This window comes from Miscanthus floridulus, chromosome 6 (assembly GCF_019320115.1).
Source record: "Miscanthus floridulus cultivar M001 chromosome 6, ASM1932011v1, whole genome shotgun sequence".
Taxonomy (NCBI): domain Eukaryota; kingdom Viridiplantae; phylum Streptophyta; class Magnoliopsida; order Poales; family Poaceae; genus Miscanthus; species Miscanthus floridulus.
In genome coordinates, this window is record NC_089585.1 from 114,243,419 (window position 1) to 114,257,360 (window position 13,942).

At 46.9% G+C, this 13,942-nt stretch overlaps 2 protein-coding genes and 2 long non-coding RNA genes across 5 annotated transcripts; all 4 read right to left on the reverse strand.

The window, feature by feature from the left end:
- Nucleotides 1-204: 204 nt before the first annotated feature.
- Nucleotides 205-1,745, reverse strand: LOC136456641 (transcription factor BHLH148-like). 2 transcript variants are annotated; one of them, XM_066456566.1, is made up of 3 exons: nt 1,231-1,745; nt 792-1,106; nt 205-671 (listed from the first exon to the last, which is right to left on the reverse strand). In XM_066456566.1, the coding sequence occupies exons 1-3, from the start codon at nt 1,705-1,707 to the stop codon at nt 612-614; spliced, it is 852 nt and encodes a 283-aa protein (XP_066312663.1). In that variant the 5' UTR covers nt 1,708-1,745; the 3' UTR covers nt 205-611. The 2 variants fall into 2 exon arrangements, with proteins under 2 accessions (XP_066312663.1, XP_066312662.1); XM_066456565.1 differs by having other exon boundaries at nt 572-1,106.
- A 5,316-nt stretch (nt 1,746-7,061) lies between these two features.
- Nucleotides 7,062-8,506, reverse strand: LOC136459134 (uncharacterized). Its single transcript, XR_010760143.1, has 5 exons — nt 8,312-8,506; nt 7,946-8,239; nt 7,768-7,860; nt 7,333-7,680; nt 7,062-7,239 (listed from the first exon to the last, which is right to left on the reverse strand). It is a non-coding gene; the product is annotated as an uncharacterized lncRNA (long non-coding RNA).
- A 101-nt stretch (nt 8,507-8,607) lies between these two features.
- LOC136459135 (uncharacterized) lies at nt 8,608-9,717 on the reverse strand. The gene is made up of 4 exons (XR_010760144.1): nt 9,533-9,717; nt 9,258-9,454; nt 8,814-9,096; nt 8,608-8,727 (listed from the first exon to the last, which is right to left on the reverse strand). It is a non-coding gene; the product is annotated as an uncharacterized lncRNA (long non-coding RNA).
- Nucleotides 9,718-9,768: 51 nt separating this feature from the next.
- On the reverse strand, nt 9,769-13,526 carry LOC136459136 (calmodulin calcium-dependent NAD kinase-like). The gene is made up of 5 exons (XM_066459032.1): nt 12,948-13,526; nt 11,358-11,599; nt 11,197-11,255; nt 10,337-10,779; nt 9,769-9,793 (listed from the first exon to the last, which is right to left on the reverse strand). The coding sequence occupies exons 1-4, from the start codon at nt 13,126-13,128 to the stop codon at nt 10,587-10,589; spliced, it is 675 nt and encodes a 224-aa protein (XP_066315129.1). The 5' UTR covers nt 13,129-13,526; the 3' UTR covers nt 9,769-9,793; nt 10,337-10,586.
- Nucleotides 13,527-13,942: the final 416 nt, after the last annotated feature.

The window sequence follows — 13,942 nt, forward strand, 5'->3', positions numbered from 1 at the left end:
ACGTGTAGATTGTGTAGCTGTCGAGTACTAGAGCTATTGAGTTGTCGAGTCGACCAGTCTTCGGGGGGGGGGGGGCTTTTAGGAGAGAGCTCATCCCCTTTTATAGTTGAAGGGAATGGCCTTACAAGTCAGAAAAAAGAGAGTGTATATGTGTGCTGTCTAGTCTTATTACCCACACCATCGGGTACGGGATGGCCGTCGACGCCCACAATACTGTTTATGTTCAGACACATCTGGCAGGCTCTACCATGTTCGCCTGACATGCTCCGATGGCACCGTTCTACAGGTGCGCAGGGCATGGCAGGGTACAGTTCTCGATATTGCGGTTGACTTGAGCGCCTCACCTTATCTGCTCCGCCTGCTCCCCGGACCCACACCGATCGGGCATCCCCGGTCAGTCGTTCCCAGTCGGTCCCGACCGTGTCGGTCGGGAAAGAGCAACGAACATAGGTTCGGCGTATCCTCGGTCGAAGAAGGGAGTCGGAGTCAGACTGTGGTCCCACCTTGGCCAGACCTTTCGATCGAAGACCAGATCGTTATCTCGGCCTATCATTATGTATCCGGGCCGGCCCAATCACGTGCTGTCGTTGCACTGCCTGCTGGGCCGAGTTTTACAGGGAAGCGAGTCTATTGGGAACCCTGGGTTTATAAACCCGACACATGGGTGTGGCCTACAGCAAACGTACGTTTAATGTCCAATTTCAGGAGAATATTTCACATCCAACGTACGTATACGTTACATCTAGAGTGAGTGATGTTCGACAGGAAAAAAAAACTAGGTGCGTACGTACCTGGCCTTCCACTCCGACGTTCATCCACATGCCTCCGGCGCAGATTCGCGATCGGATCGCCGTCACCTGCAGCTCCTCCATGGCCTTGAGCCGCTGGAGCACCCTCTCAGACGCATTAACCACCGTCGAATGGTCTTGGCTCTCGGCTCGCACCTTCACCACCATGACCCTGCCGACGCTACTCCTCGTTCCTCCACTCCACCGGGTCGCGGCCCTGTGTAGGAGCTCCTCGTTCCTGGCGCTGAGCCACTCCTTCCTGGCCCCCAGCTCCCTGATGTAGCCCGCCGCCGCGCCGACGATGTCGTTCTTGCCACCCTGCATGCGTGCGTGCGCACAACAGGTTATTTTGCTTGCTCATGTCACGCCCGCACAGCTGAGCTGACAAGCCGATCGAAAAGCACTCGTGCGTGCGTGACGTTCGTGTGTTTTTGCGACTAACTTTTGAAGACGCGCCGGGGGGCAGAAGCGCGTGGAGGTCGGCGAATCCCTGGCTTAGGCGCTCCCGCCGCAGCCGCTCGCGCATGATGTGCCGGAACCGCGAGCTTCGCGGCGCCTGCTGCGACGACCCAAAAACCCCAACGGTGGTCATGGTCTCGTCCGCGGGCGCCGGGAACGCTGGGGCCACCACGGCCCCCGTGGAGGCCGCGGCGGCGACCTGAGCGACGCGTCTCAGGTAACTGAACATCCTCCGGTGCATGTTCCGCTCTACGTTGTACCGCCGGCCGCTCATCGTCAGGGAGTTGTACTCCAGCAACGCCGGCACACGCCGCTGGTACGCCTCAAATGCGCCGGCGGGCAAGGGCAACGCCGCTGGTGGCGCCGGCGAGAGGACCAGGCCGAGGCTCGTCAGGTAGTCGTCCTCGTCGACGGCGGCGGCGTCCAGCTGCTGGTCCGGGCCGAAGTAGAACGGATCCATGCTGGCCGAGCGCGCGCGCAAGTGATAGATGCGCGTCCCTCGGCGCGCTTGCTTGCATGGCGTTGTCGGCGCCTCGCGCGTCCGCGCTTATATACGTTCCGAGGCACGAACGAAACTGACCGGCGATCCAGTGGAAGATTATTCTGCAACAAGTCAATGTGTCAAACTGGCGTTACGCGCGCGGCTTGTTTGACCGATCGGCGAACGCCATCGACGCGGGCACGTTTAATGCGTGGGACGATTTTAGTAGTAGTATAGCAGCTTGGAGAGGATCTAACCGAACTAGCACCCGAAAGCAGCGTGTGCCGCTCCGGTATTGTAACATGTAGTGGTTCCTTTTATTTTTTATTTTAAAATATATGCAAAGTGAATTCCGCGTGCTACCGTGCACGGTGAAAGAATGGCTTATTAAGAACTCGCGCATCGCGTGCAGGTGTCTTTGTCGCCGAAGCCGTGTGCAGGAAATATTTATTGATTTATTTTATCGACCGTTGATCGGTCGCGAGCTACGTACCTGTGGTTCCACTCGCTTTCGCTGGCCCCGTCGCATCCTCATGTACGTACTCACATGCGTCGTCCGGCTTTCTCAAAAAGTAATTTTACTAGAGCATAGCGAGTCAGCGACGTGGTGTGCTTAAAATAACTATTCAGCGCCTGCATTGCCAACGTGGAGTAAGTAGAGAGAGAAGATGGAGAACAAGTGACATTTCTCGCAGCGTCACTGACGCCCCTATACCTTTTTTTCGGTAAGGCTGGAAACAGGCGTTCATCCGCCAGAACGCTCCGTTTATTGGGCCACGCCGCTAGCAAAACTACGTCCTTCTATCCGCTACAGAGTTTCTTAAAAAAAAAAGAAATCGCTCTTCCTGCCTCGCGGGCCTCTTCCTTCCCCACTGCGTCGCACCCAACGCGCAGCCCCAACGGACACCAGCGCAACCACGCCCCCCCCTCCAGCCTCCTCGCTGCTCCGACCTGGCATCGCGCCGCCCACGCTTGCTCCCTGGCGCCCCGGACCAACGGACCGCCGACTGCCCTTCTTCTGAGATTGGTCCGACACCTCCTTGAACTCGATCTGGGCGCCAATCTTCTCGTTCTTCGCTAAGATCCGCTCGCCGACCTAGCTCCACTCCTCGCGCCCAGGCCGTTGCCTCCGGTAAACTCCACACGGCGACGAGCCTCCATTCTTCCAAGTAGCAAGGAGATATTGCGCAGAAAGCGCATGTTGTAAGACTATGTTTCAAATGTTTCAGATGTTTTATAATGTTGCAATTGATTCAGATGGATGTTGTAAAAAGTAGATCGGAATGTTGCATATGTTGCAATGGTTGTACACGTATGGTGCAAAGGTCTGTTCCCAATATTTCATCTATGTTTTCATGCGTATGTTGCAAGCGTGTTTTATCTTGATGTTGTGTATGTTTCACACATATGTTGCAAGTGTTTCATGCGGATGTTGCGTATGTTTCAAACATATGTTTCAACTATCTCATCTAGATGTTGCATATGTTTTTGCAATGGCTACACACGTATTTTTCTAGTGTTTCAGACATATGTTGCAATTGTTTAATCTAGATGTTGCAAAAGTAAATCTGGTGTTGCACGTGTTGTAGTGGTACCCATATGTCGCATCCGCCTGCTACAGCTGTTGGGCCCACCTGCATTCGCGTGGGTGTAGAGGGGGCGTGAGCGACAGGCACGGGAAACGGTGCGGGTGCAGTTTGGAGAAATATGTTGACATGTATTATTCAGTTCAGAAATTTAGAGCAGCATATGAGATTCTTATCCCTGCTATGCCTGACAAATTCTAATGGCCACAATCTGACCATGGTTACTTTATGCATCCACCACTTATAAAATCTACATCTGGTAGAAGGCAGAACAAGAGAGCCAAAGGATGTACAGAGGCCAATGGCAGCACAACAAAGAAGAAAGGGTCACATCAATGCCCCATTTGTAAGGATTATGGACACCGCTGGTATAACTGCAAGGATGGTGACCCTGAGGATATAGCAGCTATGCTAGCTGAGAAGTAAGCATTCTAATCTTTACTTAGTTTGACTTGTTATTGATTTCATATTGCTTCCTTTTGAGATCTCATTGATGTTTATGTTCATGCAGGGGGCCACCAAAAAGAAGGAAGAAAACAACTGAATGTGAGAGTAGCATTGCCCAGCTGACCCAGGACCCAAAACAATGCATTTTCCTCCTAGGTATGCCTCCATATACTTAGAGATCTGAAATTTAAATTCTAATTATTTTTCTAAAAAATGCATTTCATTTTTTGTATTACAGCCAAAGTGCCTCGCTTATCTTAGATTCTGGAAACTCTCTCAGGTATGTGTCCAATATCCAATGTCATTTGTTCTTAATTATAGCATTCTCAATATTATTCTCTAAAAGTGTAAAACTCACTCACATGCAGGTCTGGTAGTGGCTCATACCAACCTGAGACACTTTCCATTGAATACCCTTTGTTCACTTTAGGTGAAACCACACCACCAGCTGCCACATCCATGCCTATAGTAGAGAAAAAGGGTAAAAGGAAGGCAAAGGCACAAGGGAAAAAAGAAGCAGCAGCAAGTTACAACACCAACAGATAGTCCAGCAATGGGGACTAGAAGCAAGAACCCTCTAAGGCAAAGCCCTGCTGCACACACTAGAAGCAAGAGAAAACTTCCATATTTGAATTTGTAGTTCAAGCAACTCATTTGTATGGTCTATAATGTTGTGCAACCCTCTTATTTTGCTTGATATATAAACTTATGGCTGCTTATTTTGCTTAGCAAGTATGAGCCTAGTTGAGAATTGAATGGACAACAATGGCTGCTTGAACCTGTTATTTTGTTTGGTCTGTGATCCAATGAATTGCTAGTTTGGTTGGTAAACATTTGAACTAATGAATATCAATATATTATATGGATGTTGTGAACCATATTAAGTATTCTATGAATATAATATTGTTGTCATATTTCTATGCATGTGTTGAAATGTTATCATTTTTGTCACTGCATATTGCTGATAGGTCTCCAATTGATTTGCCTGTGTTCTAAAGTTCAATGGCAACCAAGGGATTATTATAGAGAAAATTTCTAAGGGTAAGATTGTCTTTCACATGCTATCTAACAATAATCTCCCTGCATTGGACGGCAATGGCAGTGAAGGGATTTGAAATTTAGAATCGATGGCAGTGAAGGGAGTGTTATATGTTTCAGTGGCAATGAAGAAATTTGCTCTTGGTAGATCACGTCCAACTCCTTGAACGCGTCGGCCTCCACAACCACGGCGTTCGCCGTCGCCCTAGTCCAGAACACCCTGTATGGCATCGTATTGCATCGCAGGGGAGTAGGTACGTCCCTGATGTTCTCTATATATGCTGCACCTGGTTTTGGAAGGAATGTGTCGGTGCGAAAAGTGATCAACAAGTAAATATTTATAGTTTTGTCGTGCGTTGTGATAGAATGTGGCCTAGCACTCAATGACACAGGATTTATACTGGCTCAGGCAACTGGCCCTACGTCCAGTTAAGGTCGGTCGGTAACTTTATTCCTGAGTCAAGGTGCTCGAAGTTTGCTATGGGGTTACAAATGAGTAAGGAATGAGAAGGGGGTGTTAGAGGCTCGATCGAAGGAGCGTATGCTCCGTGTGTCTCTAGAGTTGTTGAGCTGTTGTGTTCTCGAGTCGTCGAGTATGTCTTCGAGAGAGAGACTTGTTTTATAGGAGAGAGCGTATCCCCTTTTATAGTTGAAAGGGAATGCCTTACAAGTCAGAGAGAAAGAGAAAGAATATATACGTGTGCTGCCTAGTCTTGTTGCTCACACCTTCGGGTACAGGATGGCTGCCAGCGCCCATAATATTGTTTATGCCTAGACATGTCTGGCAGGCTCTACCGTGTTTGCCTGGTACGGTAAACGACGGCGCTCACAACACTGTTTATGCTCTGGCGCGTCTGGTAGGCTCTACCGTGTTTGCCTGTCATGCCTTGACGACACCGTCCTGCAAGCGCGCAGGGCATGGCAGGGTACGGTCATCGGTATTACGGTTGACTTAAGCGTCTTATCTTATCTGTTCCGCCTGCTCCCTGGGCCCACACTGAGTGGGTGTCCCTGGTCGGTCGCTCCCAATCGGTCCCGACCGTGTTGATCGGGAAAGAGCAGCGAGCAGAGGTCCGATGTATCCTCGGTCGAAGAAAAGGGGGGTCAAAGTCGGACTGCAGTCCCACCACGGCTAGGCCTTCTATCTCGCCCAGCCCCTTGGGTGCGGGCTCCGCCTCGCCCGATCCCTTAGGTGCGGGCTCCGTCTCGTCCGACCTCGATGGGGACCCATACTAGATCGTGGTCTTTGCCTGTTATTTGTGTAGCTGGGTCGGCTCAGACGCATGCTGTCGCTGTGCCACCTGCTAGGTCAAGTTTTGCAGAGAAGCGGGTCCATGAACCCGACAGAATGACTCACTCCTTCATGATTTGCTTGAGCACGGTGCTTTCGCCAGCGCCCATGCCGCCGCCCATGAGGAGTAGCACTGGGCTACCATGATTTTTTTAATTTTAACACATTTTGAAAACTAATTTTAAATCTCACACTGCTTGTTTTTTTAAAACTAACACTTTTGGCCGCTCCTATTGCCCTAGCGCGGCCAAATGCCTATGCCACGCCATGCATAGTGGCACGGCAGAGGGCTGACGTGGCGGCGACTGGATTCGCTGACCGTTGATGTGGCAGGGCCTGCCGCGCCACCGACCTTGGCGCGACAGTGCCACGCCCTGATCTGTGGCGCGGCAGATCCAAATAAAACCCTGCGGCCAGGCCCGCCTGCCCGAGCAGCAAGCCCACCTAGCCGCCGCCCGCCTAGCGATACCTAGACAGTTTAATCAGAACGTGTCGCGTCGATAGTGGGAGTTATTCTAAGTATTGCTTGACGTAAAATCAATAGTGGATTTATTTCTGTCTTTTGTTGAATTTTTTTCATGACCGAATAGAGAATTTGATAAGCCAATGATTTTTTTTCATCTTTCATAATATGATTAACCACCATGTTAACTAATCGATTACAAAAAAATTGATCGGATTGAAACGCATATTTTTTTAAGGGAACTTATTTATTTGGCTTTTTGGCCCCATATTGTAGGATCGGCGGCGACGTGACCATGGACCCCAGCTTCCTTGACCCCTCGCGCAAGACGTTGGCCACTGGCGTCGAGATACCCCGGGACCGCTGGTTTCCGAACTAGGTGCTACTTAATCTCACATGCAGTGATGTCGTGACTCATTGAAACGAATATGAAGCAAATAAATGAAGTTCGTCCGCAAGTTGACAAGCTGCCACATAACATTTTCATTGGTTTGACATAAGTTCAACATAACATAACCAACTAAGCCTACAAGTTTTGGACGTCAATAATAGTTCGACCTAACAAACTAAGACCCATGAGTGTAAGGATCCCTCGGACGCCTCTGTCTCTTCGGATTTGTTGGCAACACATTGGGAGTGTAGCCAACGTTGGTGTGGTCGCGTCGCCGGTGCATATGGCTCATACCCTATAAGTATATGATATGCATGATTACTTAGAATTCTTCATGATCGTTAGTTCATATAGCCTACGTATTTAAAGAAACTACCTTCGTTAGTACCTGTGAGGCTCCTTAGGTACCAAGCGGGGCACCACCTAGCTGAGACATGCCAATCTTGTCCTACGGCCAATCGTCCCACTGGTCGTGCTGTCTGTGGAAGCCAGAGGGGTCGTCGTTGTCATCATCATCATCCTCGTCGTCCTCGGTTGTAGGGTCCTTCCCAACGCTATGATGTGGTGGTGTACGCACCGTGGAAGTGGCAGCTGTCATCGGCTGAGAAGGGCCAGCTGGTGTCCTCAAAGAGGCTGAAGACATGCCATCCGACCGCGCCGGGAGTGGTGGTTCCTCATAAGGAGTGTCCATGTAGCTTAGCTTCTGAGCTAGCTTCCTGCAGCTCTTCTTCACCTTCTGCATAAATAGACGTTAAAGTTAGTGCATTTCCCAAACGCATATATACTAAAGAAACATTTTTGGAACAGACTAGTTTATGTTTACCTCCATAAAAGCCGCGAGAATGCCTGGCCCTAGCCCTCTAGACTCGTGAAGCCAGAACGCTGCTTTGTTGGACATCCTTGACAATTGTGTCGCCTGGGTACAGAAACGCGGTTAGATAGTTTTAGTACACATACTTAATACTAAAAGGATAACAAATTATACCATTCAAGTATCTTACCATGTATCTTTGAAGCGGGCTCTCTGTAGCTGTGTGTCCTCCCTAGTGGTAATGTCGTACACATTTTCGATGACATCTTCCTCTGAGTCCTCGTCAATCGCATCCTCAGTGTATGAGGGCTTGATATATGTCCTCGTAGACCTGTGAAGCCACCGTAGGTACTCGTCGAAGGTGTGCTAGTCGTGTGGAGGACCCGAATGGATCGGCTGCCGTTCTCTGGTCTCCCACAAGTGGATGTGCGCGTTGTGTGTTATGCGCCAATCCTTGGTCTTGTACCTCTTCCTACGGTCATACCTGCAACAAAACGATGTTAGTTGTACCACACGCACCTCTGAATTGTAGCTTTGTTATTAATCGATAACGCACCCGTGCAATCTTTGGTTGGTGGAGTAAAGAGGTGGTGAGCAGCCTATCATTCTTCCAAACTGTCTGCAGACCTTGATGGGCAAGTGAATCTCGACCACGTGGAAGAAAATAAGAGGGATGTTGCAGCCATACTCCTCTGACTCGTCCCTAGTGATAGGACAGAGATAGTACTGGAGCTCCAGGGCATCCCAAGGACACCAATACACCTGAACATTTTGTAATTGTGTTAGGTTGTGATATAGTGTACATCGAACAAGACATATGTATGATAGTAAAGAGAGCGTAACCTGGGGCTGTGTCAGGACATCGAGACCGCCCGTGTACTCCCTGTACTTACGCCTCGCATTCCCTCTAACTAACTCTGATTCCGTCCAGATAAACAGAGCTGTAGGGAGTGTATGCTGTCCGTTCCATTGCTGCATTGAACATGATAATGAATTAGCCATTAATAAACTCATCATATGTAACCATATCGAAGAATATTATGAACCGAAGTATTTACCGGTAAATCAGTATTAAGAGGCCTCCCAAGGGGCCATCGTTCCCAACACCAAACCTGGAGTAGGTACAAGCAACCCCTAAGGTTTGCATACCCTGAGATGCGACGGCAGGCAACGCATAGCTATCGATACGTCCATGCCAAGACTGCGTTGCCCCAGCTGTACGCCGCTATGTTCTCCCATGGCTGCCGTAGTATGTCAAGGAAGATCTAGCTGATGGTGTTGCCCGAGGCGTCTGGGAAGAGGAAAGCACCAAGAAAGTGCCAGAGCCACACTCGAGCGAACCTGTCGATCAGAGCCTCCTCAGCTTGTGGGTTCAAGTAATCAAAGCGCTCTATGATCCAGGACGACGAAACACCGGAACTTTTTTTGAAATTGACCAAAGAAAATGAGACCCGATGACTGTAGGAAAGCATGCAAGTATTAAATAGGCTTGAATTTCTCACTTATTTTTCTTGGAAACCTCGTCGTCCGGTGGAAGAAAGCTAGTAAACTAAGCCACCAGCTCCCTCCAGTGATCGTTGTCAACTATCCCTGTCACTGAAAGTCCCCCAACCGAAGGCCAAAAATAACCTTCATGTCCTGCATGGTCAAGGTCATCTCGCCACAAGGTAGGTGGAATGTGTGGGTCTTAGGCCTCCACCTGTTATAAGAATAGAACGACTGTTAGTTGCCTCAAATTTGTTATAAGAAAGTTTGCGTACAAATAATGCACTCGCACCTGTCTACAGCTACAGTAAGTAGTGCTGGGTCAAGGGGCGGAAGACCGTGGTTGACAACACGGACAAGCTCGAGAAAGCCGGCACGCCGTATGTACGGCGCGTAACGCTCGTCTCACTGGTGCGCCCTGGTGTGCGTACGGAGCCTCAAAGTTGGCAAGGCCACCTCTGCGTCGTTGTCACTCAAGATGTGTGCTCGGTGCTGGTCGTCGTACTCCACCTCAAGAATTGGGTACAACGGGTGCTGCGTGGGAGGGACAATCCTGTTATAAATTGATAAACAAAGCGTTAGAGTATTCAAATTAACAAAATTCAAATTACCATTATGTAGCATTACAAAATTTGAACTACTTGTTATGCAATACGAACACAATATGAAAGCACATGTATACATTCAAAATAACATTAACAGGCATATCATGCACCAGTAACATAAACAACTTCACTAGGAATATAAACATTTGACGAAACTTCATGAAGTCATCAAAATCAACGTATCATGCACTAACAAGTACTGATATTTGTAAACTAGTATCTATACCCAAAATCCCTAACTAAATAACTAACTATAAACTAAATAATAAATACATAATCAATCCCTAAACCCAAAATCCTAACTATACTAGAACACACAACCTCAAACCTAAAAACTACCTACGTAAATCACAAACAAATTCACTAACCTAACTATCCTAAATCACTAACAGTCATAAAACCCTAACTATCATAAATTACTACATATCCTAAATCACTAATTATCCTAAATCAATAATAATTAAAATAACATAAAATCGAGAGGAAGGTACCTTAGGAGCGGACGGCCTTGACGCACCGGCATTCGTGGCGCGGCCGGCGCAAGCGCTATTTGGGGAGTGGGCGGGCGCGGCGTGGGCGGGCGGGCGCGGGCGCTACGCGGCGGCGGGGCGCGTGCGGCTGGCGGGCGGGCGGGCTTGCTCGCGATATTTATTTGGTCCTGCCGCGCCACCATGCATGACGCGGCACAGTCATTTAGCAGCGCCAGAGCAATAGCCGCGGCCAAAAGTGTTAGATTTAAAATTAGTTTTTAAAAAATATTAACATTAAAAAAAAATCGCTGCGGTCGCTGTGCGCAGCCGGGACCATCACGTCCGTGGCCGCCCGGCAGTGGTCGTGCTGGCAGTGTATACCGATGACCTTGAGCTCCTCCACCAGCGTGGTGAACAGCCTGGTAACCTTCAGCTCTCTCGTCACCGTCTCAAACCTCATCTTCCTGTAATAAGAAACCACCAACAAAATTCATTTCTAACTAAGGCCTCTTTAGATTCCAAAAAATTTTGCGTAGTACTCGTCACATCGAATCTTACGGCACATGCATGGAGTACTAAATGTAGACGAAAAAAAACTAATTGCACAGTTGGGTGAGAAATCGCGAGACGAAACTTTTGAACCTAATTAGTCCATAATTAGACACTAATTGTCAAATACAAACGAAAGTGCTACAGTAGCTAAAATCCAAAAAATTTTGGATCTAAACAGGGCCTAATCCGAAGAGACGCAAAATAGAGGTTAATTTCATCCATATTCTCGGGAAATGGAATGAATAAAAAAGGAAAAGAAACATTGATATGTACTAGTAGGATGTTTCACATTAATTTTGTGCCGGATCGGATAGGCGTACTGTAATTACCTAGTGGCCTCCATTACCATTCTCCTGAGTTTTCTTCTACGCTGCTCGTGCGTCAGAACCTATTTTATGCAAGTAAACCCAACGACATTAGTATATGCATGGCACACAAAAATGATTCCAGGAGGACGCGTCGGTGCGTGCACAAATACTGTTTTTCTCACGCTTTCTTCGTCGGATACTTGAGTGATTATGTGGGTTGCAAATTTCCAATGGAAGGAGAAGTAGCCGAGGATGCATTTGTCCAGCTCCTCGATGAGCTGCACGAGCAGAGCGTCCGGGTTCATCTTGTTGTGGAAGAAGGCCAGCAGATTCTGCTCGTAGCCCTCGGTCTTCTTCAGGTAATCGTAAGACAGCGTGCAGAGGTGCGGGCACTCGTTCAGATCTTCGAAACTGATTTGCGTCGCTGAAAAAAAAAACAAATCCGGATCGGTTATTAAGACCAATTAATGGGAATGTAATTAACCCATGCATCAGCAATAACGTTATTCAGTGGCCAGCTACAAAATAAGTTATTCTGTAGCCACCTCCATTTACGATAATTTTATATACTAATTTACGATAATATCAATACATATTTACGATAGTTGGGTTACTATAACACATGGGGATATTTACCATAACGTTACAGTAAACCACTTAGTAAGGAGTTACTATAATCTCGTAAATTACTATGTTAATTACTATGTTAATTACAGTAAACCAAAACTATGTTAATTACTATAGCCACTTTGACCTACGATAATTACTATGTTAATTTACGAGATTATAGTAACTCCTTACTAAGTGGTTTACTGTAACGTTATGGTAAATATCCTCATGTGTTATGGTAACCCAACTATCGTAAATATGTATTGATATTATCGTAAATAGAGATGGCTACACACTAACTTGTTTTTGTAGCTGGCCACTGAATATACTATATATATATATATATATATATATATATATATATATATATATATATATATATATATATATATATATATATATATATATCATTTCCTACTCCCAGAGAGTAGTTACTCCCATGTATATATCTCTAGATTTCGGACGTATATGGCCCGACGAAGTATATGTAGATGGAGTATATCATCATACTAGACCATCTAGAGTACTATGTATGACAAGTACGTATATATACTTAGAGTATATGGTTATACTTATTTTATATGCTACTATCATAGTATTATATAATATATTAAAAAATATGTGCTCTTTAAAAAAAATTCACATAGTAAAGATCTGGAGTATCTTAATATTAGTACGTCAACATACTCCAACTGATAAATGAGTATGTACACATACGCAACATGATTTTTTGATTATGGGAGTAACTACTCCCGGGAGTATATAAAATACTATATATATATATATATAGACGTGTTGTTCTCTAGCTGGCAGCAGAATAAGTTATTCTGTGGCCAGTTTGAGTTACGATAATTACTATACTAATTTACGAGATTATGGTAACTCTTTCATAAGCGATTTACTATAACATTATGGTAAGTATCATCTTGAATTATAGTAACTCATGTATCGTAAATGTGTATTGTCATTATCGTAAATTTGTACAAACATTATCGTAAAACAAGGTGACTATAGAATAAGTTATTCTGTGGCCAGCTACAGAATAGCCTTACCGTGTGTGTGTATATATATATATATATATATATATATATATATATATATATATATATATATATATATATATATATATATATATATATGAAAACGTTAGCTAGCAGGCGTACCGACGTAGTGCGCGAACGTCTGGATCTCGTGGACACGGCCGCCGGCGGAGATGTTGAGCAGCGGCACCACTGGCTTCGTCGGGCTTGTTGTGTCCTTCACCGCTTCCTCGCTGCCGCCATTGTCCGTCGGTTGCGCGACGCGGTCCAAGCGATCGGGCAGATCAACCGCGCGCAACATCATGAGCCCATCTACCGGGAGGAGCTACGCGGCGTCGCCTGTGGTCGGGAAATGTGCGTCCTGCTCTCTCTGAGATGCAAGCTTGAGGCTAGATGAGAGAGAGAGAGAGAGAGAGAGAGAGGGTCTCGAGGCTGGGGACGGGGATCCAAAGGGTGCGGAGGTGCAAGAGCGAAACGAGTGCATGCATGGGATGGACCGGCACGGCACTATGTTCGGTTTCCTTTTGATCCTTTGGTCTTCGGTTACCGACACCGTCAGGACGATGCATTCGAGCTTCGAGGACGCGGTACTGCCGCCACCGCCAATGCTGCTGGGATGACGCGCCTCGCCCCTCCTCGCTTCCTCCGCTGTAGCAGCAGAGAAGATACGTTTCTGCTGCCGCGCGCCCCAGTGACTGCGACGATCATGTGTTTGTCCTGCGTGGTACAGACGAATCGATTACTTATCTCTGAGGCTGCCGATTCTTTGGATTCTTTGGATGAAACAAAAAGAACCTACTCACGTTTGAGAATGAACTCGTGCCGATTATTTTAAAAACCAAGCCAACAAGATCGTGTGCTGCTCGATCTGCTTGTGCGGGAAAGCATGAGAAAAAGTAAGGACGAAATTAATTCTCTACTATTTTGCAATTGGGAGCAAACAGCTGCAAGCATGCAACGACAATTTTGTTTATTCAACACACACAGGACCCCACAAGCACAGAGGTCGTTTTCCGTCAGAGGATGGATTCGAGCAAATCCACCAAGTAAATGAAGGGTAAAGATGATGGTGTATTTTTGCACCCATCTATACTGTCTGCGTTTGAATTTTCATGCAA